General features: G+C 42.9%; 1 protein-coding gene across 1 annotated transcript in view; it reads right to left on the minus strand.

The window, feature by feature from the left end:
- Positions 1–840: 840 nt before the first annotated feature.
- Positions 841–27,195, minus strand: part of LOC139545118 (phosphoglucomutase-like protein 5) — a 63,358-nt gene continuing 37,003 nt past the window's right edge. The window contains exons 8-11 of the mRNA XM_071352528.1: positions 21,517–21,652; positions 20,957–21,140; positions 3,429–3,566; positions 841–1,880 (exon numbers count right to left, since the gene is read on the minus strand). Of these exons, the coding sequence (XP_071208629.1) occupies positions 1,791–1,880; positions 3,429–3,566; positions 20,957–21,140; positions 21,517–21,652 (548 nt within the window). The 3' untranslated portion in view covers positions 841–1,790. The remainder of the gene's footprint in view (positions 1,881–3,428; positions 3,567–20,956; positions 21,141–21,516; positions 21,653–27,195) is intronic.

Below are 27,195 nucleotides of genomic sequence, written 5' to 3' on the forward strand. Positions count from 1 at the left end.
CCTTGTTCTAATGTAGTTATTGACATCACCTTGTTCTAATGTAGTTATTGACATCACCTTGTTCTAATGTAGTTATTGACATCACCTTGTTCTAATGTAGTTATTGACATCACCTTGTTCTAATGTAGTTATTGACATCACCTTGTTCTAATGTAGTTATTGACATCACCTTGTTCTAATGTAGTTATTGACATCAGCCTTGTTCTAATGTAGTTATTGACATCACCTTGTTCTGTTCAATGTTCTCTACCTATATAGCACTCTAAATACCTAAATTCATGTTACGTTATTCAGACCAATGAGAATTAGGAACTTTAAAGCCAATTATTTAAGAATAATATTTTTGCAGATAGAACATTATAATTTGAAGGTCACACAGTTGTAAATACAGCTGATCTTGTCTGGGTCAGGAGAACACATGTCATAATCGGAATAAATTAAACCTGAATAAATAAGTCTGAAAGTGATACAGGTGGGTGGATATTTCTCTGGACACAAGTAAGGATACACACTATACACATGTATTACACAATTCCATATGACAGTTGGAATAGACATGAACAGTCCTAAAATGAAGGAAAATAACCATATTGTAGCCACAAGACAGTCTTTCTTTGGACCCACCAACCCTTTTCGCACTATCCTGTCTACCCGAACCATACTGTGATGGCTCAGATATGTTCCCTTCACAATGTCCTTTCCAGCATCAAGGTTCCAGCGACTAAGCGGAAGCATAACACAGTACAGTTGGGCTCAGCAGGATGAGAAGCATACTAAAAGGAGGTGAATAGCACTACCTACTAATATTCCTAGCAACAGAAGGGACTAAGTAAAAAGACATTACACACAAAAGATACACATTTATTTGGATAAAAAACAAAAACAAATGAAATACATCTATGGCTTACTCCGATCACAAAGGGCAAAAACAGGCTGTCTAATGAAGAGCAGAAAAACAAAAAGTGGTGGTAGCACCTTTGGAACAAGAAGTTCTTAACAGATACCACCTCGACTAACCTGTAGCCCAGCACATTAACTCTGTACCGGTACCCCTGGTTATAGCCTCGTTATTGTTATTTTAAGGTGTGACTTAAAAAATATATATATATATTTCTTGAACTGCATTGTTGGTTAAAGGCTTGTAAGTAAGCTTTGTATTCGGGGCATGTATGGTGTATGAAAAATTGACTTCTCCCTTTTAATTCTGTCTGTCACACACACACACACACACACACACACACACACACACACACACACACACACACACACACACACACACACACACACACACACACACACACACATATACATACACACACACACACACACACAGATAAAGGCACATGCTTTGTAGCTGTACAGTGGTAATTTCATGCATCCAGAAAATACAACTTTCATAACAGAAGCCTTATATGAACAAATGTTGTTTATCAACCGCTGAAAGAAACAGTTTGCTTCTTTTCTTTGCAGACTACATAATATCTTACATTTTGAGAGAGAGAGAGAGAAAGAATACATGTAGCTCTTGCTTACTATTGGCCCCAGGTGTGGCAACAAGCAGGACGGTGTGGCCTTAGGGACTTGGCCATAGATGTTTGTGTGTGTTTGTGGGGGGAGCACTCAGGTGGTGTGTGTGTGTGTGTGTGTGTGTGTGTGTGTGTGTGTGTGTGTGTGTGTGTGTGTGTGTGTGTGTGTGTGTGTGTGTGTGTGTGTGTGTGTGTGTGTGTGTGTGTGTGTGTGTGTGTGTGTGTGTGTGTGTGTGTGTGTGTGTGTGGGCAGTGGAGCAGAGCTCAGGTGATGACGGTGGGGCCGCGGTGTCCTGTTCTCTCGTGGATGTCAGAGATCTTCAGGGCAATGGCGATGAGGGGACCCAGCACCGCCTGGGACACAAACAACACACACTGCTTCATACACACTTCACACGATAAACACATTACTGACAAAGCTTCAGGCTTTCTTTGCTAATGTGGGATGACTGTAGAGACTCTGAAAGGATGCACATGTTGAAATAAGTGTTGATACAATGTGAGAGTTGTATTGTTATACTAGCAACAGAGAAACACAGCACACTCCAAACGCAGTTTCCTGCAATGCAAGACATGTTAAACTTGTAGTGTATTTGAGGTTTAAAAAAGGCTTCTGAAGTTTGTCAATCCCACTTTGAAATCACAACAAACATAAATTATAATCCACATAATAACTCACATTTCCTGTTGCTGCAGGATTATTTTGCTGCAATAGCAAACTGGCTCAATTGAAGATCCTACATCGGTAACCATCATAGAAGCCACTATAAACTAATACAGAGAGTAACCAAGGAAACAACAAGCGTCATGAATCAAGACCAATAAACAGTTTACTACCAAGTCCCTTCTCTTCCCTTTGGACTTTCTGTCCGATGTCCTGGCCAGAAAGGACCTCTGCAAAGAATTTAATCCATTATCAGTGTGTTGCAAAGCCCGTCAACTCCAGGCTAACTTTATACTGTCTAGCCGCACCTTAGTATCCACTGACAGTTCAACAGTCTCTGTTTCAGAGGGGTTGGGTTAAATGCGGAAGACACATTTCAGTTGAGTACTTTCAGTTGGACAACTGACTAGGCATCCCCCCTTTTCCTTTCTCTATTGTGTTGGTGCAACTCACAACCTGAAGTTACCTGTTAAGTGAGGTAACCATGGTAACCATAGAGATAAGCCACGGCTTGCATCATGACTACAGATCCAATGGTATAGTGGTTTCCTGGCTCAGTTCAAAGCGGTTGGTGAGAGAATGTTTACATGGAACCGATCAATCTAATCAAGGCCAGCGGTGTTTCATCATAACGGATCACTGATAACTAAGCCTTGGCATCAAAACTGCACACACCTCTATACTGACTAATACTGTGAACCACAATATGATACTGACTAATACTGTGGCACGGTTAAAGTACACTACCAGTCAAACACAATATGGCCACACCAACAGCAATAGAAGACACTCACTCCAAAGTCTACCGAGCAGCTAAAACTACTATCACATGTCATGTCACCATGTCACATGTTGTTCAGACACCCAGTTGGAGGTGGGTTGTGTTATAGGATAATATTGCATGCAACCACTGTGAACCAAACCCTACTGTTGTCAATGTCCTTGTGGTTGAATAATATATCAAATGGATCAATGAAAATTATAATGTTGAGTTGATCCTCCTTAGTTTATGGGCCTGAACGTTCATACAAGGAAACAATGATGACACACACACACACACACACACACACACACACACACACACACACACACACACACACACACACACACACACACACACACACACACACACACACACACACACACACACACACACACACACACACACACACACACACACACACACACACACGTAGTGAAATAGTACCTATCAGACTGGATTTCAGTGTACTCCTTACCTGAGTTTCTCTGTTATGTCTCTCGGGATCTCTCTCGAAGCTCTCTGCGTAGATCCGGACTGTGGCCCCGGCCCCTCCCCCACTCCCACTCAGACGGAAGACCAGGCGGGACGCATCTGTGAAGACGATCCGCAGACCCTGTATGCAGACAGAGCAGAGACAGTGAGACAGGTATGCAGACAGACAAGAGACAGTGAGACAGGTATGCAGACAGAGCAGAGACAGTGAGACAGGTATGCAGACAGACCAGAGACAGTGAGACAGGTATGCAGACAGACCAGAGACAGTGAGAAAGGTATGCAGACAGACCAGAGGCAGTGAGACAGGTATGCAGACAGACCAGAGACAGTGAGACAGGTATGCAGACAGACCAGAGGCAGTGAGAAAAACTGACTAGAGGCATTGAGACAGGTATGCAGACAGACCAGAGGCAGTGAGACAGGTAGACAGAAATACTAGCGGCAGTGAGACAGGTAGAATGACAGACCAGAGACAGTGAGACAGGTAGAAAGACAGACCAGAGGCAGTGAGACAGGTAGACAGATATACTAGCGGCAGTGAGACAGGTAGACAGAAATACTAGCGGCAGAGAGACAGGTAGAAAGACAGACCAGAGGCAGTGAGACAGGGGAGTCAGTGTTGTTAATGCAGTATCAACTGACGTCCCCTAGATGCCACTGTAGTCATATGCATGTGTGTGTGTGTGTGTGTGTGTGCATTTAATATGTTTACCTACAGTACATCCCTGTATGTCTATATGTAGGTGTTTGAGTCAGAGAGAGAGGGGGTCAATGTACAGTAGTATGTGTGTAGTCTTTCTCTGTGGGAACAATTCAGTAGCAGGCTACAGAGGCGACCCAGGCATAGCTCTGTAAAACCTCTCTCAACTTGTCATCACAGCCAGTCTGTCTGTGTGTGTGTGTGTGTATATCTGTGAGCATGTGTCTCTGTTTATAAATGGAACGGCAGGTAGCTTAGTGGTTAAGAATGTTGGGCCAATAACTGAAAGGTCGCTGGTTCAAATCCCTAAGCCAACTAGGTGAAAAATATGTTGATGTGCCCTTGAGCAAGGCACTTAACCCTCGTTTATCCTGTAAGTTGTTCTGGATAAGAGTGTCTGCTAAATGAATATATGGAGTGTGTATGCATACAACAGACAGCGCATCCCCCTCTCACAGGCAGAGCGGAGAGACAACAGCTGACACAACACTGTGGAATGTCCTGTATATACACAGAGGAGTAGGTTAACTGGGGAAGGAGAAGCTGTCACACCTTTTGGTGAGTGACTAACTAGCTGTAACCGCTGTGGAGCTGGCCGAGAGGTCTGATCCGGCTACTGTGACAGGCCAAATTGGGAGGGTGACTGACTAAAAACAAACCACACACCATCTCTTATGACATCATCCATCCCAGGCCAAGACACCTGACACCAATGGGATTTACGTGTGGGTGTGTAGTATGAGCTGAAAAGTGTCGACGCCAGGAGATATTCCAGGGTTTGTGGGGAGGATGGGACAGTGTGACAGAGACCGCTGCCAAGTGAAAAGCCTGTGTGTTTACATTTCCCAACAACAGACTGTGTAACACTCATCATCTTTACTGATGCTGACACACTCTGACTCATCAGTCTTTACACCAATCACAATAAAGACCCAACCGTGACATTTCTGCCCCCAACAATGAGATTAAAGTCCCCAGACGAAACCAAGTCTACCAATCACAATAAAGGCCAAGCCAAAACATCATACATTAGCCACTGTGACATCACTGCTCTATACATCACTTGTTCCTAAACCTTTTAGCCCTGTGACATCACTGCTCTATACATCACTTGTTCCTAAACCTTTTAGCCACTGTGACATCACTGCTCTATACATCACTTGTTCCTAAACCTTTTAGCCACTGTGACATCACTGCTCTATACATCACTTGTTCCTAAACCTTTTAGCCACTGTGACATCACTGCTCTATACATCACTTGTTCCTAAACCTTTTAGCCACTGTGACATCACTGCTCTATACATCACTTGTTCCTAAACCTTTTAGCCACTGTGACATCACTGCTCTATACATCACTTGTTCCTAAACCTTTTAGCCACTGTGACATCACTGCTCTATACATCACTTGTTCCTAAACCTTTTAGCCACTGTGACATCACTGCTCTATACATCACTTGTTCCTAAACCTTTTAGCCACTGTGACATCACTGCTCTATACATCACTTGTTCCTAAACCTTTTAGCCACTGTGACATCACTGCTCTATACATCACTTGTTCCTAAACCTTTTAGCCACTGTGACATCACTGCTCTATACATCACTTGTTCCTAAACCTTTTAGCCCTGTGACATCACTGCTCTATACATCACTTGTTCCTAAACCTTTTAGACCTGTGACATCACTGCTCTATACATCACTTGTTCCTAAACCTTTTAGCCCTGTGACATCACTGCTCTATACATAACTTGTTCCTAAACCTTTTAGCCCTGTGACATCACTGCTCTATACATCACTTGTTCCTAAACCTTTTAGCCCTGTGACATCACTGCTCTATACATCACTTGTTCCTAAACCTTTTAGCCACTGTGACATCACTGCTCTATACATCACTTGTTCCTAAACCTTTTAGCCACTGTGACATCACTGCTCTATACATCACTTGTTCCTAAACCTTTTAGCCACTGTGACATCACTGCTCTATACATCACTTGTTCCTAAACCTTTTAGCCCTGTGACATCACTGCTCTATACATCACTTGTTCCTAAACCTTTTAGCCACTGTGACATCACTGCTCTATACATCACTTGTTCCTAAACCTTTTAGCCACTGTGACATCACTGCTCTATACATCACTTGTTCCTAAACCTTTTAGCCACTGTGACATCACTGCTCTATACATCACTTGTTCCTAAACCTTTCAGCCACTGTGACATCACTGCTCTATACATCACTTGTTCCTAAACCTTTTAGCCACTGTGACATCACTGCTCTATACATCACTTGTTCCTAAACCTTTTAGCCACTGTGACATCACTGCTCTATACATCACTTGTTCCTAAACCTTTTAGCCACTGTGACATCACTGCTCTATACATCACTTGTTCCTAAACCTTTCAGCCACTGTGACATCACTGCTCTATACATCACTTGTTCCTAAACCTTTTAGCCACTGTGACATTACTGCTCTATACATCACTTGTTCCTAAACCTTTTAGCCCTGTGACATCACTGCTCTATACATCACTTGTTCCTAAACCTTTTAGCCCTGTGACATCACTGCTCTATACATCACTTGTTCCTAAACCTTTTAGCCCTGTGACATCACTGCTCTATACATCACTTGTTCCTAAACCTTTTAGCCACTGTGACATCACTGCTCTATACATCACTTGTTCCTAAACCTTTTAGCCACTGTGACATCACTGCTCTATACATCACTTGTTCCTAAACCTTTTAGCCACTGTGACATCACTGCTCTATACATCACTTGTTCCTAAACCTTTTAGCCACTGTGACATCACTGCTCTATACATGACTTGTTCCTAAACCTTTTAGCCACTGTGACATCACTGCTCTATACATCACTTGTTCCTAAACCTTTTAGCCCTGTGACATCACTGCTCTATACATCACTTGTTCCTAAACCTTTTAGCCACTGTGACATCACTGCTCTATACATCACTTGTTCCTAAACCTTTTAGCCCTGTGACATCACTGCTCTATACATCACTTGTTCCTAAACCTTTTAGCCCTGTGACATCACTGCTCTATACATCACTTGTTTCTAAACCTTTTAGCCCTGTGACATCACTGCTCTATACATAACTTGTTCCTAAACCTTTTAGCCCTGTGACATCACTGCTCTATACATCACTTGTTCCTAAACCTTTTAGCCCTGTGACATCACTGCTCTATACATCACTTGTTCCTAAACCTTTTAGCCACTGTGACATCACTGCTCTATACATCACTTGTTCCTAAACCTATTAGCCACTGTGACATCACTGTTCTATACATCACTTGTTCCTAAACCTTTTAGCCACTGTGACATCACTGCTCTATACATCACTTGTTCCTAAACCTTTTAGCCACTGTGACATCACTGCTCTATACATCACTTGTTCCTAAACCTTTTAGCCACTGTGACATCACTGCTCTATACATCACTTGTTCCTAAACCTTTTAGCCACTGTGACATCACTGCTCTATACATCACTTGTTCCTAAACCTTTTAGCCACTGTGACATCACTGCTCTATACATCACTTGTTCCTAAACCTTTTAGCCACTGTGACATCACTGCTCTATACATCACTTGTTCCTAAACCTTTTAGCCCTGTGACATCACTGCTCTATACATCACTTGTTCCTAAACCTTTTAGCCACTGTGACATCACTGCTCTATACATCACTTGTTCCTAAACCTTTTAGCCCTGTGACATCACTGCTCTATACATCACTTGTTCCTAAACCTTTTAGCCCTGTGACATCACTGCTCTATACATCACTTGTTCCTAAACCTTTTAGCCACTGTGACATCACTGCTCTATACATCACTTGTTCCTAAACCTTTTAGCCACTGTGACATCACTGCTCTATACATCACTTGTTCCTAAACCTTTTAGCCACTGTGACATCACTGCTCTATACATCACTTGTTCCTAAACCTTTTAGCCCTGTGACATCACTGCTCTATACATCACTTGTTCCTAAACCTTTTAGCCACTGTGACATCACTGCTCTATACATCACTTGTTCCTAAACCTTTTAGCCACTGTGACATCACTGCTCTATACATCACTTGTTCCTAAACCTTTTAGCCACTGTGACATCACTGCTCTATACATCACTTGTTCCTAAACCTTTTAGCCACTGTGACATCAGTGCTCTATACATCACTTGTTCCTAAACCTTTTAGCCACTGTGACATCACTGCTCTATACATCACTTGTTCCTAAACCTTTTAGCCACTGTGACATCACTGCTCTATACATCACTTGTTCCTAAACCTTTTAGCCACTGTGACATCACTGCTCTATACATCACTTGTTCCTAAACCTTTTAGCCCTGTGACATCACTGCTCTATACATCACTTGTTCCTAAACCTTTTAGCCCTGTGACATCACTGCTCTATACATCACTTGTTCCTAAACCTTTTAGCCCTGTGACATCACTGCTCTATACATAACTTGTTCCTAAACCTTTTAGCCCTGTGACATCACTGCTCTATACATCACTTGTTCCTAAACCTTTTAGCCCTGTGACATCACTGCTCTATACATCACTTGTTCCTAAACCTTTTAGCCACTGTGACATCACTGCTCTATACATCACTTGTTCCTAAACCTATTAGCCACTGTGACATCACTGCTCTATACATCACTTGTTCCTAAACCTTTTAGCCACTGTGACATCACTGCTCTATACATCACTTGTTCCTAAACCTTTTAGCCACTGTGACATCACTGCTCTATACATCACTTGTTCCTAAACCTTTTAGCCACTGTGACATCACTGCTCTATACATCACTTGTTCCTAAACCTTTTAGCCACTGTGACATCACTGCTCTATACATCACTTGTTCCTAAACCTTTTAGCCACTGTGACATCACTGCTCTATACATCACTTGTTCCTAAACCTTTTAGCCACTGTGACATCACTGCTCTATACATCACTTGTTCCTAAACCTTTTAGCCCTGTGACATCACTGCTCTATACATCACTTGTTCCTAAACCTTTTAGCCCTGTGACATCACTGCTCTATACATCACTTGTTCCTAAACCTTTTAGCCCTGTGACATCACTGCTCTATACATCACTTGTTCCTAAACCTTTTAGCCACTGTGACATCACTGCTCTATACATCACTTGTTCCTAAACCTTTTAGCCACTGTGACATCACTGCTCTATACATCACTTGTTCCTAAACCTTTTAGCCACTGTGACATCACTGCTCTATACATCACTTGTTCCTAAACCTTTTAGCCACTGTGACATCACTGCTCTATACATCACTTGTTCCTAAACCTTTTAGCCACTGTGACATCACTGCTCTATACATCACTTGTTCCTAAACCTTTTAGCCACTGTGACATCACTGCTCTATACATCACTTGTTCCTAAACCTTTTAGCCACTGTGACATCACTGCTCTATACATCACTTGTTCCTAAACCTTTTAGCCCTGTGACATCACTGCTCTATACATCACTTGTTCCTAAACCTTTTAGCCCTGTGACATCACTGCTCTATACATCACTTGTTCCTAAACCTTTTAGCCCTGTGACATCACTGCTCTATACATCACTTGTTCCTAAACCTTTTAGCCCTGTGACATCACTGCTCTATACATCACTTGTTCCTAAACCTTTTAGCCCTGTGACATCACTGCTCTATACATCACTTGTTCCTAAACCTTTTAGCCCTGTGACATCACTGCTCTATACATCACTTGTTCCTAAACCTTTTAGCCCTGTGACATCACTGCTCTATACATCACTTGTTCCTAAACCTTTTAGCCACTGTGACATCACTGCTCTATACATCACTTGTTCCTAAACCTTTTAGCCACTGTGACATCACTGCTCTATACATCACTTGTTCCTAAACCTTTTAGCCACTGTGACATCACTGCTCTATACATCACTTGTTCCTAAACCTTTTAGCCACTGTGACATCACTGCTCTATACATCACTTGTTCCTAAACCTTTTAGCCACTGTGACATCACTGCTCTATACATCACTTGTTCCTAAACCTTTTAGCCCTGTGACATCACTGCTCTATACATCACTTGTTCCTAAACCTTTTAGCCACTGTGACATCACTGCTCTATACATCACTTGTTCCTAAACCTTTTAGCCCTGTGACATCACTGCTCTATACATCACTTGTTCCTAAACCTTTTAGCCCTGTGACATCACTGCTCTATACATCACTTGTTCCTAAACCTTTTAGCCACTGTGACATCACTGCTCTATACATCACTTGTTCCTAAACCTTTTAGCCACTGTGACATCACTGCTCTATACATCACTTGTTCCTAAACCTTTTAGCCACTGTGACATCACTGCTCTATACATCACTTGTTCCTAAACCTTTTAGCCCTGTGACATCACTGCTCTATACATCACTTGTTCCTAAACCTTTTAGCCCTGTGACATCACTGCTCTATACATCACTTGTTCCTAAACCTTTTAGCCCTGTGACATCACTGCTCTATACATCACTTGTTCCTAAACCTTTTAGCCCTGTGACATCACTGCTCTATACATCACTTGTTCCTAAACCTTTTAGCCACTGTGACATCACTGCTCTATACATCACTTGTTCCTAAACCTTTTAGCCACTGTGACATCACTGCTCTATACATCACTTGTTCCTAAACCTTTTAGCCACTGTGACATCACTGCTCTATACATCACTTGTTCCTAAACCTTTTAGCCCTGTGACATCACTGCTCTATACATCACTTGTTCCTAAACCTTTTAGCCCTGTGACATCACAGCTCTATACATCACTTGTTCCTAAACCTTTTAGCCCTGTGACATCACTGCTCTATACATCACTTGTTCCTAAACCTTTTAGCCCTGTGACATCACTGCTCTATACATCACTTGTTCCTAAACCTTTTAGCCCTGTGACATCACTGCTCTATACATCACTTGTTCCTAAACCTTTTAGCCCTGTGACATCACTGCTCTATACATCACTTGTTCCTAAACCTTTTAGCCCTGTGACATCACTGCTCTATACATCACTTGTTCCTAAACCTTTTAGCCACTGTGACATCACTGCTCTATACATCACTTGTTCCTAAACCTTTTAGCCACTGTGACATCACTGCTCTATACATCACTTGTTCCTAAACCTTTTAGCCACTGTGACATCACTGCTCTATACATCACTTGTTCCTAAACCTTTTAGCCCTGTGACATCACTGCTCTATACATCACTTGTTCCTAAACCTTTTAGCCCTGTGACATCACTGCTCTATACATCACTTGTTCCTAAACCTTTTAGCCCTGTGACATCACTGCTCTATACATCACTTGTTCCTAAACCTTTCAGCCACTGTGACATCACTGCTCTATACATCACTTGTTCCTAAACCTTTTAGCCACTGTGACATTACTGCTCTATACATCACTTGTTCCTAAACCTTTTAGCCCTGTGACATCACTGCTCTATACATCACTTGTTCCTAAACCTTTTAGCCCTGTGACATCACTGCTCTATACATCACTTGTTCCTAAACCTTTTAGCCCTGTGACATCACTGCTCTATACATCACTTGTTCCTAAACCTTTTAGCCCTGTGACATCACTGCTCTATACATCACTTGTTCCTAAACCTTTTAGCCACTGTGACATCACTGCTCTATACATCACTTGTTCCTAAACCTTTTAGCCACTGTGACATCACTGCTCTATACATCACTTGTTCCTAAACCTTTTAGCCACTGTGACATCACTGCTCTATACATCACTTGTTCCTAAACCTTTTAGCCACTGTGACATCACTGCTCTATACATCACTTGTTCCTAAACCTTTTAGCCACTGTGACATCACTGCTCTATACATCACTTGTTCCTAAACCTTTTAGCCCTGTGACATCACTGCTCTATACATCACTTGTTCCTAAACCTTTTAGCCACTGTGACATCACTGCTCTATACATCACTTGTTCCTAAACCTTTTAGCCCTGTGACATCACTGCTCTATACATCACTTGTTCCTAAACCTTTTAGCCCTGTGACATCACTGCTCTATACATCACTTGTTCCTAAACCTTTTAGCCACTGTGACATCACTGCTCTATATATCACTTGTTCCTAAACCTTTTAGCCACTGTGACATCACTGCTCTATACATCACTTGTTCCTAAACCTTTTAGCCACTGTGACATCACTGCTCTATACATCACTTGTTCCTAAACCTTTTAGCCCTGTGACATCACTGCTCTATACATCACTTGTTCCTAAACCTTTTAGCCACTGTGACATCACTGCTCTATACATCACTTGTTCCTAAACCTTTTAGCCACTGTGACATCACTGCTCTATACATCACTTGTTCCTAAACCTTTTAGCCACTGTGACATCACTGCTCTATACATCACTTGTTCCTAAACCTTTTAGCCACTGTGACATCAGTGCTCTATACATCACTTGTTCCTAAACCTTTTAGCCACTGTGACATCACTGCTCTATACATCACTTGTTCCTAAACCTTTTAGCCACTGTGACATCACTGCTCTATACATCACTTGTTCCTAAACCTTTTAGCCACTGTGACATCACTGCTCTATACATCACTTGTTCCTAAACCTTTTAGCCCTGTGACATCACTGCTCTATACATCACTTGTTCCTAAACCTTTTAGCCCTGTGACATCACTGCTCTATACATAACTTGTTCCTAAACCTTTTAGCCCTGTGACATCACTGCTCTATACATCACTTGTTCCTAAACCTTTTAGCCCTGTGACATCACTGCTCTATACATCACTTGTTCCTAAACCTTTTAGCCACTGTGACATCACTGCTCTATACATCACTTGTTCCTAAACCTTTTAGCCACTGTGACATCACTGCTCTATACATCACTTGTTCCTAAACCTTTTAGCCACTGTGACATCACTGCTCTATACATCACTTGTTCCTAAACCTTTTAGCCACTGTGACATCACTGCTCTATACATCACTTGTTCCTAAACCTTTTAGCCACTGTGACATCACTGCTCTATACATCACTTGTTCCTAAACCTTTTAGCCACTGTGACATCACTGCTCTATACATCACTTGTTCCTAAACCTTTTAGCCACTGTGACATCACTGCTCTATACATCACTTGTTCCTAAACCTTTTAGCCCTGTGACATCACTGCTCTATACATCACTTGTTCCTAAACCTTTTAGCCCTGTGACATCACTGCTCTATACATCACTTGTTCCTAAACCTTTTAGCCCTGTGACATCACTGCTCTATACATCACTTGTTCCTAAACCTTTTAGCCCTGTGACATCACTGCTCTATACATCACTTGTTCCTAAACCTTTTAGCCCTGTGACATCACTGCTCTATACATCACTTGTTCCTAAACCTTTTAGCCACTGTGACATCACTGCTCTATACATCACTTGTTCCTAAACCTTTTAGCCCTGTGACATCACTGCTCTATACATCACTTGTTCCTAAACCTTTTAGCCCTGTGACATCACTGCTCTATACATCACTTGTTCCTAAACCTTTTAGCCACTGTGACATCACTGCTCTATACATCACTTGTTCCTAAACCTTTTAGCCACTGTGACATCACTGCTCTATACATCACTTGTTCCTAAACCTTTTAGCCACTGTGACATCACTGCTCTATACATCACTTGTTCCTAAACCTTTTAGCCACTGTGACATCACTGCTCTATACATCACTTGTTCCTAAACCTTTTAGCCCTGTGACATCACTGCTCTATACATCACTTGTTCCTAAACCTTTTAGCCACTGTGACATCACTGCTCTATACATCACTTGTTCCTAAACCTTTTAGCCACTGTGACATCACTGCTCTATACATCACTTGTTCCTAAACCTTTTAGCCCTGTGACATCACTGCTCTATACATCACTTGTTCCTAAACCTTTTAGCCACTGTGACATCACTGCTCTATACATCACTTGTTCCTAAACCTTTTAGCCACTGTGACATCACTGCTCTATACATCACTTGTTCCTAAACCTTTTAGCCACTGTGACATCACTGCTCTATACATCACTTGTTCCTAAACCTTTTAGCCCTGTGACATCACTGCTCTATACATCACTTGTTCCTAAACCTTTTAGCCCTGTGACATCACTGCTCTATACATCACTTGTTCCTAAACCTTTTAGCCCTGTGACATCACTGCTCTATACATCACTTGTTCCTAAACCTTTTAGCCCTGTGACATCACTGCTCTATACATCACTTGTTCCTAAACCTTTTAGCCACTGTGACATCACTGCTCTATACATCACTTGTTCCTAAACCTTTTAGCCCTGTGACATCACTGCTCTATACATCACTTGTTCCTAAACCTTTTAGCCCTGTGACATCACTGCTCTATACATCACTTGTTCCTAAACCTTTTAGCCCTGTGACATCACTGCTCTATACATCACTTGTTCCTAAACCTTTTAGCCCTGTGACATCACTGCTCTATACATCACTTGTTCCTAAACCTTTTAGCCACTGTGACATCACTGCTCTATACATCACTTGTTCCTAAACCTTTTAGCCACTGTGACATCACTGCTCTATACATCACTTGTTCCTAAACCTTTTAGCCACTGTGACATCACTGCTCTATACATCACTTGTTCCTAAACCTTTTAGCCCTGTGACATCACTGCTCTATACATCACTTGTTCCTAAACCTTTTAGCCCTGTGACATCACTGCTCTATACATCACTTGTTCCTAAACCTTTTAGCCCTGTGACATCACTGCTCTATACATCACTTGTTCCTAAACCTTTTAGCCCTGTGACATCACTGCTCTATACATCACTTGTTCCTAAACCTTTTAGCCACTGTGACATCACTGCTCTATACATCACTTGTTCCTAAACCTTTTAGCCACTGTGACATCACTGCTCTATACATCACTTGTTCCTAAACCTTTTAGCCACTGTGACATCACTGCTCTATACATCACTTGTTCCTAAACCTTTTAGCCACTGTGACATCACTGCTCTATACATCACTTGTTCCTAAACCTTTTAGCCCTGTGACATCACTGCTCTATACATCACTTGTTCCTAAACCTTTTAGCCACTGTGACATCACTGCTCTATACATCACTTGTTCCTAAACCTTTTAGCCACTGTGACATCACTGCTCTATACATCACTTGTTCCTAAACCTTTTAGCCCTGTGACATCACTGCTCTATACATCACTTGTTCCTAAACCTTTTAGCCACTGTGACATCACTGCTCTATACATCACTTGTTCCTAAACCTTTTAGCCACTGTGACATCACTGCTCTATACATCACTTGTTCCTAAACCTTTTAGCCACTGTGACATCACTGCTCTATACATCACTTGTTCCTAAACCTTTTAGCCACTGTGACATCACTGCTCTATACATCACTTGTTCCTAAACCTTTTAGCCACTGTGACATTACTGCTCTATACATCACTTGTTCCTAAACCTTTTAGCCCTGTGACATCACTGCTCTATACATCACTTGTTCCTAAACCTTTTAGCCCTGTGACATCACTGCTCTATACATCACTTGTTCCTAAACCTTTTAGCCCTGTGACATCACTGCTCTATACATCACTTGTTCCTAAACCTTTTAGCCCTGTGACATCACTGCTCTATACATCACTTGTTCCTAAACCTTTTAGCCCTGTGACATCACTGCTCTATACATCACTTGTTCCTAAACCTTTTAGCCACTGTGACATCACTGCTCTATACATCACTTGTTCCTAAACCTTTTAGCCACTGTGACATCACTGCTCTATACATCACTTGTTCCTAAACCTTTTAGCCACTGTGACATCACTGCTCTATACATCACTTGTTCCTAAACCTTTTAGCCACTGTGACATCACTGCTCTATACATCACTTGTTCCTAAACCTTTTAGCCACTGTGACATCACTGCTCTATACATCACTTGTTCCTAAACCTTTTAGCCCTGTGACATCACTGCTCTATACATCACTTGTTCCTAAACCTTTTAGCCACTGTGACATCACTGCTCTATACATCACTTGTTCCTAAACCTTTTAGCCCTGTGACATCACTGCTCTATACATCACTTGTTCCTAAACCTTTTAGCCCTGTGACATCACTGCTCTATACATCACTTGTTCCTAAACCTTTTAGCCACTGTGACATCACTGCTCTATACATCACTTGTTCCTAAACCTTTTAGCCACTGTGACATCACTGCTCTATACATCACTTGTTCCTAAACCTTTTAGCCACTGTGACATCACTGCTCTATACATCACTTGTTCCTAAACCTTTTAGCCCTGTGACATCACTGCTCTATACATCACTTGTTCCTAAACCTTTTAGCCACTGTGACATCACTGCTCTATACATCACTTGTTCCTAAACCTTTTAGCCACTGTGACATCACTGCTCTATACATCACTTGTTCCTAAACCTTTTAGCCACTGTGACATCACTGCTCTATACATCACTTGTTCCTAAACCTTTTAGCCACTGTGACATCAGTGCTCTATACATCACTTGTTCCTAAACCTTTTAGCCACTGTGACATCACTGCTCTATACATCACTTGTTCCTAAACCTTTTAGCCACTGTGACATCACTGCTCTATACATCACTTGTTCCTAAACCTTTTAGCCACTGTGACATCACTGCTCTATACATCACTTGTTCCTAAACCTTTTAGCCCTGTGACATCACTGCTCTATACATCACTTGTTCCTAAACCTTTTAGCCCTGTGACATCACTGCTCTATACATCACTTGTTCCTAAACCTTTTAGCCCTGTGACATCACTGCTCTATACATAACTTGTTCCTAAACCTTTTAGCCCTGTGACATCACTGCTCTATACATCACTTGTTCCTAAACCTTTTAGCCCTGTGACATCACTGCTCTATACATCACTTGTTCCTAAACCTTTTAGCCACTGTGACATCACTGCTCTATACATCACTTGTTCCTAAACCTTTTAGCCACTGTGACATCACTGCTCTATACATCACTTGTTCCTAAACCTTTTAGCCACTGTGACATCACTGCTCTATACATCACTTGTTCCTAAACCTTTTAGCCACTGTGACATCACTGCTCTATACATCACTTGTTCCTAAACCTTTTAGCCACTGTGACATCACTGCTCTATACATCACTTGTTCCTAAACCTTTTAGCCACTGTGACATCACTGCTCTATACATCACTTGTTCCTAAACCTTTTAGCCACTGTGACATCACTGCTCTATACATCACTTGTTCCTAAACCTTTTAGCCACTGTGACATCACTGCTCTATACATCACTTGTTCCTAAACCTTTTAGCCACTGTGACATCACTGCTCTATACATCACTTGTTCCTAAACCTTTTAGCCACTGTGACATCACTGCTCTATACATCACTTGTTCCTAAACCTTTTAGCCCTGTGACATCACTGCTCTATACATCACTTGTTCCTAAACCTTTTAGCCCTGTGACATCACTGCTCTATACATCACTTGTTCCTAAACCTTTTAGCCCTGTGACATCACTGCTCTATACATCACTTGTTCCTAAACCTTTTAGCACTGTGACATCACTGCTCTATACATCACTTGTTCCTAAACCTTTTAGCCCTGTGACATCACTGCTCTATACATCACTTGTTCCTAAACCTTTTAGCCCTGTGACATCACTGCTCTATACATCACTTGTTCCTAAACCTTTTAGCCCTGTGACATCACTGCTCTATACATCACTTGTTCCTAAACCTTTTAGCCACTGTGACATCACTGCTCTATACATCACTTGTTCCTAAACCTTTTAGCCACTGTGACATCACTGCTCTATACATCACTTGTTCCTAAACCTTTTAGCCACTGTGACATCACTGCTCTATACATCACTTGTTCCTAAACCTTTTAGCCACTGTGACATCACTGCTCTATACATCACTTGTTCCTAAACCTTTTAGCCCTGTGACATCACTGCTCTATACATCACTTGTTCCTAAACCTTTTAGCCCTGTGACATCACTGCTCTATACATCACTTGTTCCTAAACCTTTTAGCCACTGTGACATCACTGCTCTATACATCACTTGTTCCTAAACCTTTTAGCCACTGTGACATCACTGCTCTATACATCACTTGTTCCTAAACCTTTTAGCCACTGTGACATCACTGCTCTATACATCACTTGTTCCTAAACCTTTTAGCCCTGTGACATCACTGCTCTATACATCACTTGTTCCTAAACCTTTTAGCCCTGTGACATCACTGCTCTATACATCACTTGTTCCTAAACCTTTTAGCCCTGTGACATCACTGCTCTATACATCACTTGTTCCTAAACCTTTTAGCCCTGTGACATCACTGCTCTATACATCACTTGTTCCTAAACCTTTTAGCCACTGTGACATCACTGCTCTATACATCACTTGTTCCTAAACCTTTTAGCCACTGTGACATCACTGCTCGATACATCACTTGTTCCTAAACCTTTTAGCCCTGTGACATCACTGCTCTATACATCACTTGTTCCTAAACCTTTTAGCCCTGTGACATCACTGCTCTATACATCACTTGTTCCTAAACCTTTTAGCCCTGTGACATCACTGCTCTATACATCACTTGTTCCTAAACCTTTTAGCCCTGTGACATCACTGCTCTATACATCACTTGTTCCTAAACCTTTTAGCCACTGTGACATCACTGCTCTATACATCACTTGTTCCTAAACCTTTTAGCCCTGTGACATCACTGCTCTATACATCACTTGTTCCTAAACCTTTTAGCCCTGTGACATCACTGCTCTATACATCACTTGTTCCTAAACCTTTTAGCCCTGTGACATCACTGCTCTATACATCACTTGTTCCTAAACCTTTTAGCCCTGTGACATCACTGCTCTATACATCACTTGTTCCTAAACCTTTTAGCCACTGTGACATCACTGCTCTATACATCACTTGTTCCTAAACCTTTTAGCCCTGTGACATCACTGCTCTATACATCACTTGTTCCTAAACCTTTTAGCCACTGTGACATCACTGCTCTATACATCACTTGTTCCTAAACCTTTTAGCCACTGTGACATCACTGCTCTATACATCACTTGTTCCTAAACCTTTTAGCCCTGTGACATCACTGCTCTATACATCACTTGTTCCTAAACCTTTTAGCCACTGTGACATCACTGCTCTATACATCACTTGTTCCTAAACCTTTTAGCCACTGTGACATCACTGCTCTATACATCACTTGTTCCTAAACCTTTTAGCCACTGTGACATCACTGCTCTATACATCACTTGTTCCTAAACCTTTTAGCCCTGTGACATCACTGCTCTATACATCACTTGTTCCTAAACCTTTTAGCCCTGTGACATCACTGCTCTATACATCACTTGTTCCTAAACCTTTTAGCCCTGTGACATCACTGCTCTATACATCACTTGTTCCTAAACCTTTTAGCCCTGTGACATCACTGCTCTATACATCACTTGTTCCTAAACCTTTTAGCCACTGTGACATCACTGCTCTATACATCACTTGTTCCTAAACCTTTTAGCCACTGTGACATCACTGCTCTATACATCACTTGTTCCTAAACCTTTTAGCCACTGTGACATCACTGCTCTATACATCACTTGTTCCTAAACCTTTTAGCCACTGTGACATCACTGCTCTATACATCACTTGTTCCTAAACCTTTTAGCCCTATGACATCACTGCTCTATACATCACTTGTTCCTAAACCTTTTAGCCACTGTGACATCACTGCTCTATACATCACTTGTTCCTAAACCTTTTAGCCCTGTGACATCACTGCTCTATACATCACTTGTTCCTAAACCTTTTAGCCCTGTGACATCACTGCTCTATACATCACTTGTTCCTAAACCTTTTAGCCACTGTGACATCACTGCTCTATACATCACTTGTTCCTAAACCTTTTAGCCACTGTGACATCACTGCTCTATACATCACTTGTTCCTAAACCTTTTAGCCACTGTGACATCACTGCTCTATACATCACTTGTTCCTAAACCTTTTAGCCCTGTGACATCACTGCTCTATACATCACTTGTTCCTAAACCTTTTAGCCCTGTGACATCACTGCTCTATACATCACTTGTTCCTAAACCTTTTAGCCCTGTGACCCACCTAAAGCTTTGGGAGTCTCATGACTCGACATGTCACCAGAACCAATGCCATAGACTCGATTGTGACTAGCAGGTCACCTCTCACCCATTGGGAAACAGTGAAGTAAGCATTGCAGAGATGTGTTTACCGTCAACAGCAGGCCAACTGTTCCTAAGCAACAGGGTGTACATCACACCATTATTACACTACTGTTCCTCTGCCTGTCTGGCTGTCCTGTTTCTGTGTTTTACTAAAGCAAAGCAGGGCTCTGCTGTGTGTGTGTGTGTGTGTGTGTGTGTGTGTGTGTGTGTGTGTGTGTGTGTGTGTGTGTGTGTGTGTGTGTGTGTGTGTGTGTGTGTGTGTGTGTGTGTGTGTGTGTGTGTGTGTGTGTGTGTACACTGGCTGAGGAGGAGAGTTAGAGACAGCCATGCCCAAACATGGAACCCCAGTCTGAACACGTGGCTACCTGGGTGGTCTGGAGCAGAGAGGGGTAGGAGGATACAAGCAGAGATGGATAGAGAGAAGAGGAATATGTGCTGAATTTCAGATGGTATTTAATCGACTAATAAAGTCAACAGTTATATGGACCTCATTATAGACAACCTCCCACCCCCCCTCCCCATCTTGCCCCCGCCCCCTCTCATCTCCTCCAAGAGCCATGTTTTAGTTATACAGACCTGGTTGCGGACCACGGTTCCGTCCACAGGGTCGATGTACTCAAAGTTATCAGCCCGCTCTACACTGTAGACGTTAGTCCCCACAGCAAACTTCTGGGTAAGAAAGGCCTTGTCTGTGATCACCCCCTCCAAGTCTCTCATCAGGTAGAATGCAGCTCTGGGGTCCACGCCTTCATAGTCAAACCTGGGAACACACACACAGGTGTGAATACATGGGCGCACACATACACACACAAGCATGAATGTGGCATAAAGACACACTCCTAGAAACCACAAGCATAGAGACAAACACAGAAAGAAGCATCCCCGTCTATTCAAGTCTATAAGATAAGGACATGACATCTTCAATGTGTCTTTCTGTGTTCACTACACATGTATTGCAATCCACTGATTGATTTATTGGTTGATTGGTTGATTGATGTATTGGTTGTTTGAGTGATTGATTGTTTGATTGGTTGATTGAGTGCTTGATTGATTTATTGATTGGTTGGTTGAGTGATTTATTTCATTATTGATTGGTTGGTTGAGTGATTGATTGGTTGATTGCATAGCAGAGTGACCTGCAGAAGTAGTTGCGTCCGAGCTTGGCCCAGTGGTCCTTGACGATTTCCTCCACGCCCTGTTTCCTGACAGCCATGATGGACAGCCACACCAGCACCGACCACAGACCATCCTTCTCACGGATGTGGTCTGAACCTGAACAAGAGACACAAGTTCGCCCAGGAAACCATAAACCTTTATAACCATGTTACAACGTTGTATTAAACCTTCATAACCCTGTTATTGCCTGTTATAAACGTATGGAGCAGAGTGGGATGATAGACTAACATGGGATATTTAGAAAGGGAAGTTATCCTGGAGGATAACAAGATGAGGCTAGGTCTATTTCATAGACATTTTAACAGACATTCTAACAGGCATTCTGACAGGCATTCTAACAGGCATTCTGACAGACATTCTGACAGGCATTCTAACAGGCATTCTAACAGGCATTCTAACAGGCATTCTGACAGGCATTCTCACAGGCATTCTGACAGGCATTCTAACAGGCATTCTGACAGGCATTCTAACAGGCATTCTCACAGGCATTCTGACAGGCATTCTAACAGGCATTCTAACAGGCATTCTGACAGGCATTCTGACAGGCATTCTAACAGGCATTCTGACAGGCATTCTAACAGGCATTCTAACAGGCATTCTAACAGACATTCTGACAGGCATTCTAACAGGCATTCTAACAGGCATTCTAACAGGCATTCTAACAGGCATTCTAACAGGCATTCTCACAGGCATTCTGACAGGCATTCTAACAGGCATTCTGACAGGTATTCTGACAGGCATTCTGACAGGCATTCTGACAGGCATTCTGACAAGAATCCTTCAGTTCAACTCTGAGCCATATAATTTAACAGTTTTATTTAGTTTTATTTATCTGACTCTCACACAAACACTGAACGCCTCTCCTGGGTGGCTGATGGCTATCCGCAGATATCCACACCAAGGTTGTGGGTTTGATTTTTGTATGTCCAAATATACTGAATGTATGTGTTATATTTGTACATTTGATTCATTTAGCAGACAGTCTTATCTAGTGGGTGTTAAGCAAGATATTTGGATAGTAGGGTCAACAATATACTGAGAATACCAAACGTTAGGGACACCTTTTTTATTTTTTTATTTCACCAGGTAGGCTGGTTGAGAACAAGCTCTCATTTACAACTGCGACCTGGCCAAGATAAAGCATAGCAGTACGTCACAAACAACAACACAGAGTTACACATGGAGTAAAACAAACACAGTCAATAATACAGTCTAAGTGTACAAATGAGGTAGGATAAGGGAGGTAAGACAATAAATAGGCCATAGTGGCGAAATAATTACAATATAGCAATTAAACACTGGAATGATAGATGTGCAGAAGATGAATGTGCAAGTAGAGATACTGGGGTGCAAAGGAGCAAAATAAATCAAATAAATAACAGTATGGGGATGAGGTAGTTGGATGAGCTATTTACAGATGGGCTATGTACAGGTGCAGTGATCTGTGAGCTGCTCTGACAGCTGGTGCTTAAAGTTAGTGAGGGAGATATGAGTCTCCAGCTTCAGTGATTTTTGCAGTTCGTTCCAGTCATTGGCAGCAGAGAACTGGAAGGAAAGGCGGCCAAAGGAGGAATTGGATTTGGGGGTGACCAGTGAAATATACCTGCTGGAGCGTGTGCTACGGGTGGGTGCTGCTATGGTGACCAGTGAGCTGAGATAAGGCAGGGCTTTACCTAGCAAAGACTTATAGATGACCTGGAGCCAATGGGTTTGGCGACGAATAAGAAGCGAGGGCCAGCCAACGAGAGCATACAGGTTGCAGTGGTGGGTATTATTTGGGGCTTTGGTGACAAAACAGATGGCACTGTGATAGACTGCATCCAATTTGCTGAGCAGTCAAGTCAAGGATCGGTAGGATAGTCAGTTTTACGAGGGTATGTTTGGCAGCAGGAGTGAAGGATGCTTTGTTGCGAAATAGGACACCGATTCTAGATTTAATTTTTGATTGGAGATGCTTAATGTGAGTCTGGAAGGAGAGTTTACAGTCTAACCAGACACCTAGGTATTTGTAGTTGTCCACATATTCTAAGTCAGAACCGTCCAGAGTAGTGATGCTGGATTGGCAGGCAGGTGTGCGAAGCGATCGGTTGAAGAGCATGCATTTAGTTTTACTTGCATTTAAGAGCAGTTGAAGGAGAGTTGTATGGCATTGAAGCTCGTCTGGAGGTTAGTTAACACAGTGTCCAAAGAAGGGCCAGAAGTATACAGAATGGTGTCGTCTGCGTAGAGGTGGATCAGAGAATCACCAGCAGCAAGAGCGACATCATTGATGTATACAGAGAAGAGAGTCGGCCCGAGAATTGAACCACAACAGAATTGAACCACAACAGGCCCTCCGATTTGACACACTGAACTCTATCAGAGAAGTAGTTGGTGAACCAGGCGAGACAGTCATTTGAGAAACCAAGGCGGTTGAGTCTGCCGATAAGAATGTGGTGATTGACAGAGTCAAAAGCCTTGGCCAGGTCGATAAATACAGCTGCACAATATTGTCTCTTATCGATGGCGGTTATGATATCATTTAGGAACTTGAGCGTGGCTGAGGTGCACCCATGACCAGCTCGGAAACCAGATTGCATAGCGGAGAAGGTACAGTGGGATTCAAAATAGTCGGTGATCTGTTTGTTAACTTGGCTTTCGAAGACCTTAGAAAGGCACGGTAGGATAGATATAGGTCTGTAGCAGTTTGGGTCTAGAGTGTCTCCCCCTTTGAAGAGGGGGATGACCGTGGCAGCTTTCCAATCTTTGGGGATCTCAGACGATACGAAAGAGAGGTTAGTACAGGCTAGTAATAGGGGTTGCAACAATTTCGGCGGATAATTTTAGAAAGAGAGGGTCCAGATTGTCTAGCCTGATGTCTGATTTGTAGGGGTCCAGATTTTGCAGCTCTTTCAGAACATCAGCTATCTGGATTTGGGTGAAGGAGAAATGGGGGAGGCTTGTGCAAGTTGCTGTGGGGGGTGCAGGGCTGCTGACCGGGGTAGGGGTAGCCAGGTGGAAAGCATGGCCAGCTGTAGAAAAATGCTTATTGAAATTCTCAATTATAGTGGATTTATCGGTGGTGACAGTGTTTCCTAGCCTCAGTGCAGTGGGCAGCTGGGAGGAGGTGCTCTTATTCTCCATGGACTTTACAGTGTCCCAGAACTTTTGGGAGTTTGTACTACAGGATGCAAATTTATGTTTTAAAAAGATAGCCTTCGCTTACCTGACTGCCTGTGTATATTGGTTCCTAACTTCCTTGAAAAGTTGCATATTGCGTGGGCTATTCGATGCTAATGCAGTACGCCACAGGATGTTTTTGTGCTGGTCAAGAGCAGTCAGGTCTGGAGTGAACCAAGGGCTATATCTGTTCCTGGTTCGAAATTGTTTGAATGAGGCATGCTTATTTTAGATGGTGAGGAAAGCACCTTTAAAGAATAACCAGGCATCCTCTACTGATGGAATGAGGTCAATATCCTTCCAGGATACCCGGGTCAGGTCGATTAGAAACGCCTGCTCGCTGAAGTGTTTTAGGGAGAGTTTGACAGTGATGAGGGGTGGTCGTTTGACCGCAGACCCATTACAGACGCAGGCAACGATGCAGTGATCGCTGAGATCTTGGTTGAAGACAGCAGAGGTGTATTTAGAGGGCAGGTTGGTCAGGATGATATCTATGAAGGTGCCCGTGTTTACGGATTTGGGGTTGTACCTGATAGGTTCATTGATAATTTGTGTAAGATTGAGGGCATCAAGCTTAGATTGTAGGATGGCCGGGGTGTTATGCATGTCCCAGTTTAGGTCACCTAACAGCACGAGCTCTGAAGATAGATGGGGGGCAATCAATTCACATATGGTGTCCACGGCACAGCTGGGGGCAGAAGGTGGTCTATAGCAAGCAGCAACGGTGAGAGACTTGTTTCTGGAAAGGTGGATTTTTAAAAGTAGTAGCTCAAATTGTTTGGGCACAGACCTGGATAGTAAGACAGAACTCTGGAGGCTATCTCTGCAGTAGATTGCAACCCCGCCCCCTTTGGCAGTTCTAACTTGTCGGAGAAGTTATAGTTAGGGATAGAAATGTCAGGGTTTTTGGTGGCATACCTAAGCCAGGATTCAGACACGGCTACATCCGGGTTGGCAGACTGTGCTAAAGCAGTGAATAAAACAAACTTTAGGATGAGGCTTCTAATGTTAACATGCAGGAAACCAAGGCTTTTACGGTTACAGAAGTCAACAAATGAGAGCGCCTGAGGAATGGGAGTGGAGCTAGGCACTGCAGGGCCTGGTTTAACCTCTACATCACCAAAGGAACAGAGGAGGAGTAGGATAAGGGTACGGCTAAAGGCTATAAGAAATGGTCGTCTAGTACGTTTTGAACAGAGAGTAAAATTAGCATATTTCTGGGCATGGAAGAATAGATTCAAGGAATAATGTACAGACAAAGGTATGGTAGGATGAGAGTACAGTGGAGGTAAACCTATGCATTGAGTGACGATGAGAGAGATATTGTCTCTAGAAATATAATTTAAACCAGGTGAGGTCACCGCATGTGTTGGGGGGGAGGGGGGGGGGGGGGGGGGACTAAAGGGTTAGCTAAGGCGTATTGAGCAGGGCTAGAGGCTCTACAGTGAAATAAGGCAATAATCACTAACCAAAACAGCAATGGACAAGGCATATTGACATTAGGGAGAGGCATGTGTAGCCGAGTGATCATAGGGGTCCAGTGAGTAGCTAGGCGGGCTGGAGACATGGTGATTGACAGCTAGCGGGCCGGGGAAAGCAAGCTAGCAGTAGGGTCTTAGAGGGACGTTGTGACGGAATTAGTCTGTTGTAGCCTCCTCGTGCGGTTACGTCGGCAGACCAGTCGTGATGGATCAGCAGGGCTCCGTGTAGTAAAGGGGCCAGGCCAATTGGCAAAATAGGTATAGTGGCCAAAGAAATTTGCGGATGGGCCTCTTCAGCTAACAGTTTGATACGCTCTAGACAGCTAGCAGGCTAGCATATGGGCATTCAGGGGATGCCGAGATGGAGGAGCCAGTTGAAAAACCCCCTCGGGCAGATTACGTCAGTAGTCCAGTCGTGATGGATCGACGGGGCTCCGTATCGGCAGTAAAAGGGGTCCATGCCAATTGGCAAAATAGGTATTGTAGCCCAAGGAGTGGCTGCTGGATCTCTTCAGCTAGCCGGGAGATGGGCCTAGCATAGGCTAGCTCCAGGCTAGTTGGTAATTGCTTCGGGACAGAGACGTTAGCCAGGAGTGGCCACTCGGATAGCAGCTAGCTAGCTGCGATGATCCAGGTTAAAAGGTTCAGAGCCCGCGGTAGGAATCCGGAGATATGGTAAGGAAGAAGTCCGATATGCTCTGGGTTGAATCGCGCTGTGCAGACTGGCAGGAGTTGTCCGGGCTAAAGGTTAGCTGATGACCGCTAGCAGTGGATAGCTGACTACTAGCTAGTTGCTAGTTAGCTGGCTAGCTTCTGTTGGGGGTTCCAGTTCAAAAGTAAAGAAAATAGCAGATCCATACCACTTTGGGTGAGGCAGATTGCAGGAGAGTATGTTGAAGCTGAGGTTAAGAAAAAAATATAAAAAGATATATACACGGGACACGACGAAGACATAGACGTCTGACTGCTACGCCATCTTGGACCTTCTCATATTGGAGT

Source organism: Salvelinus alpinus, chromosome 19 (genome assembly GCF_045679555.1).
Source record: "Salvelinus alpinus chromosome 19, SLU_Salpinus.1, whole genome shotgun sequence".
NCBI lineage: Eukaryota > Metazoa > Chordata > Actinopteri > Salmoniformes > Salmonidae > Salvelinus > Salvelinus alpinus.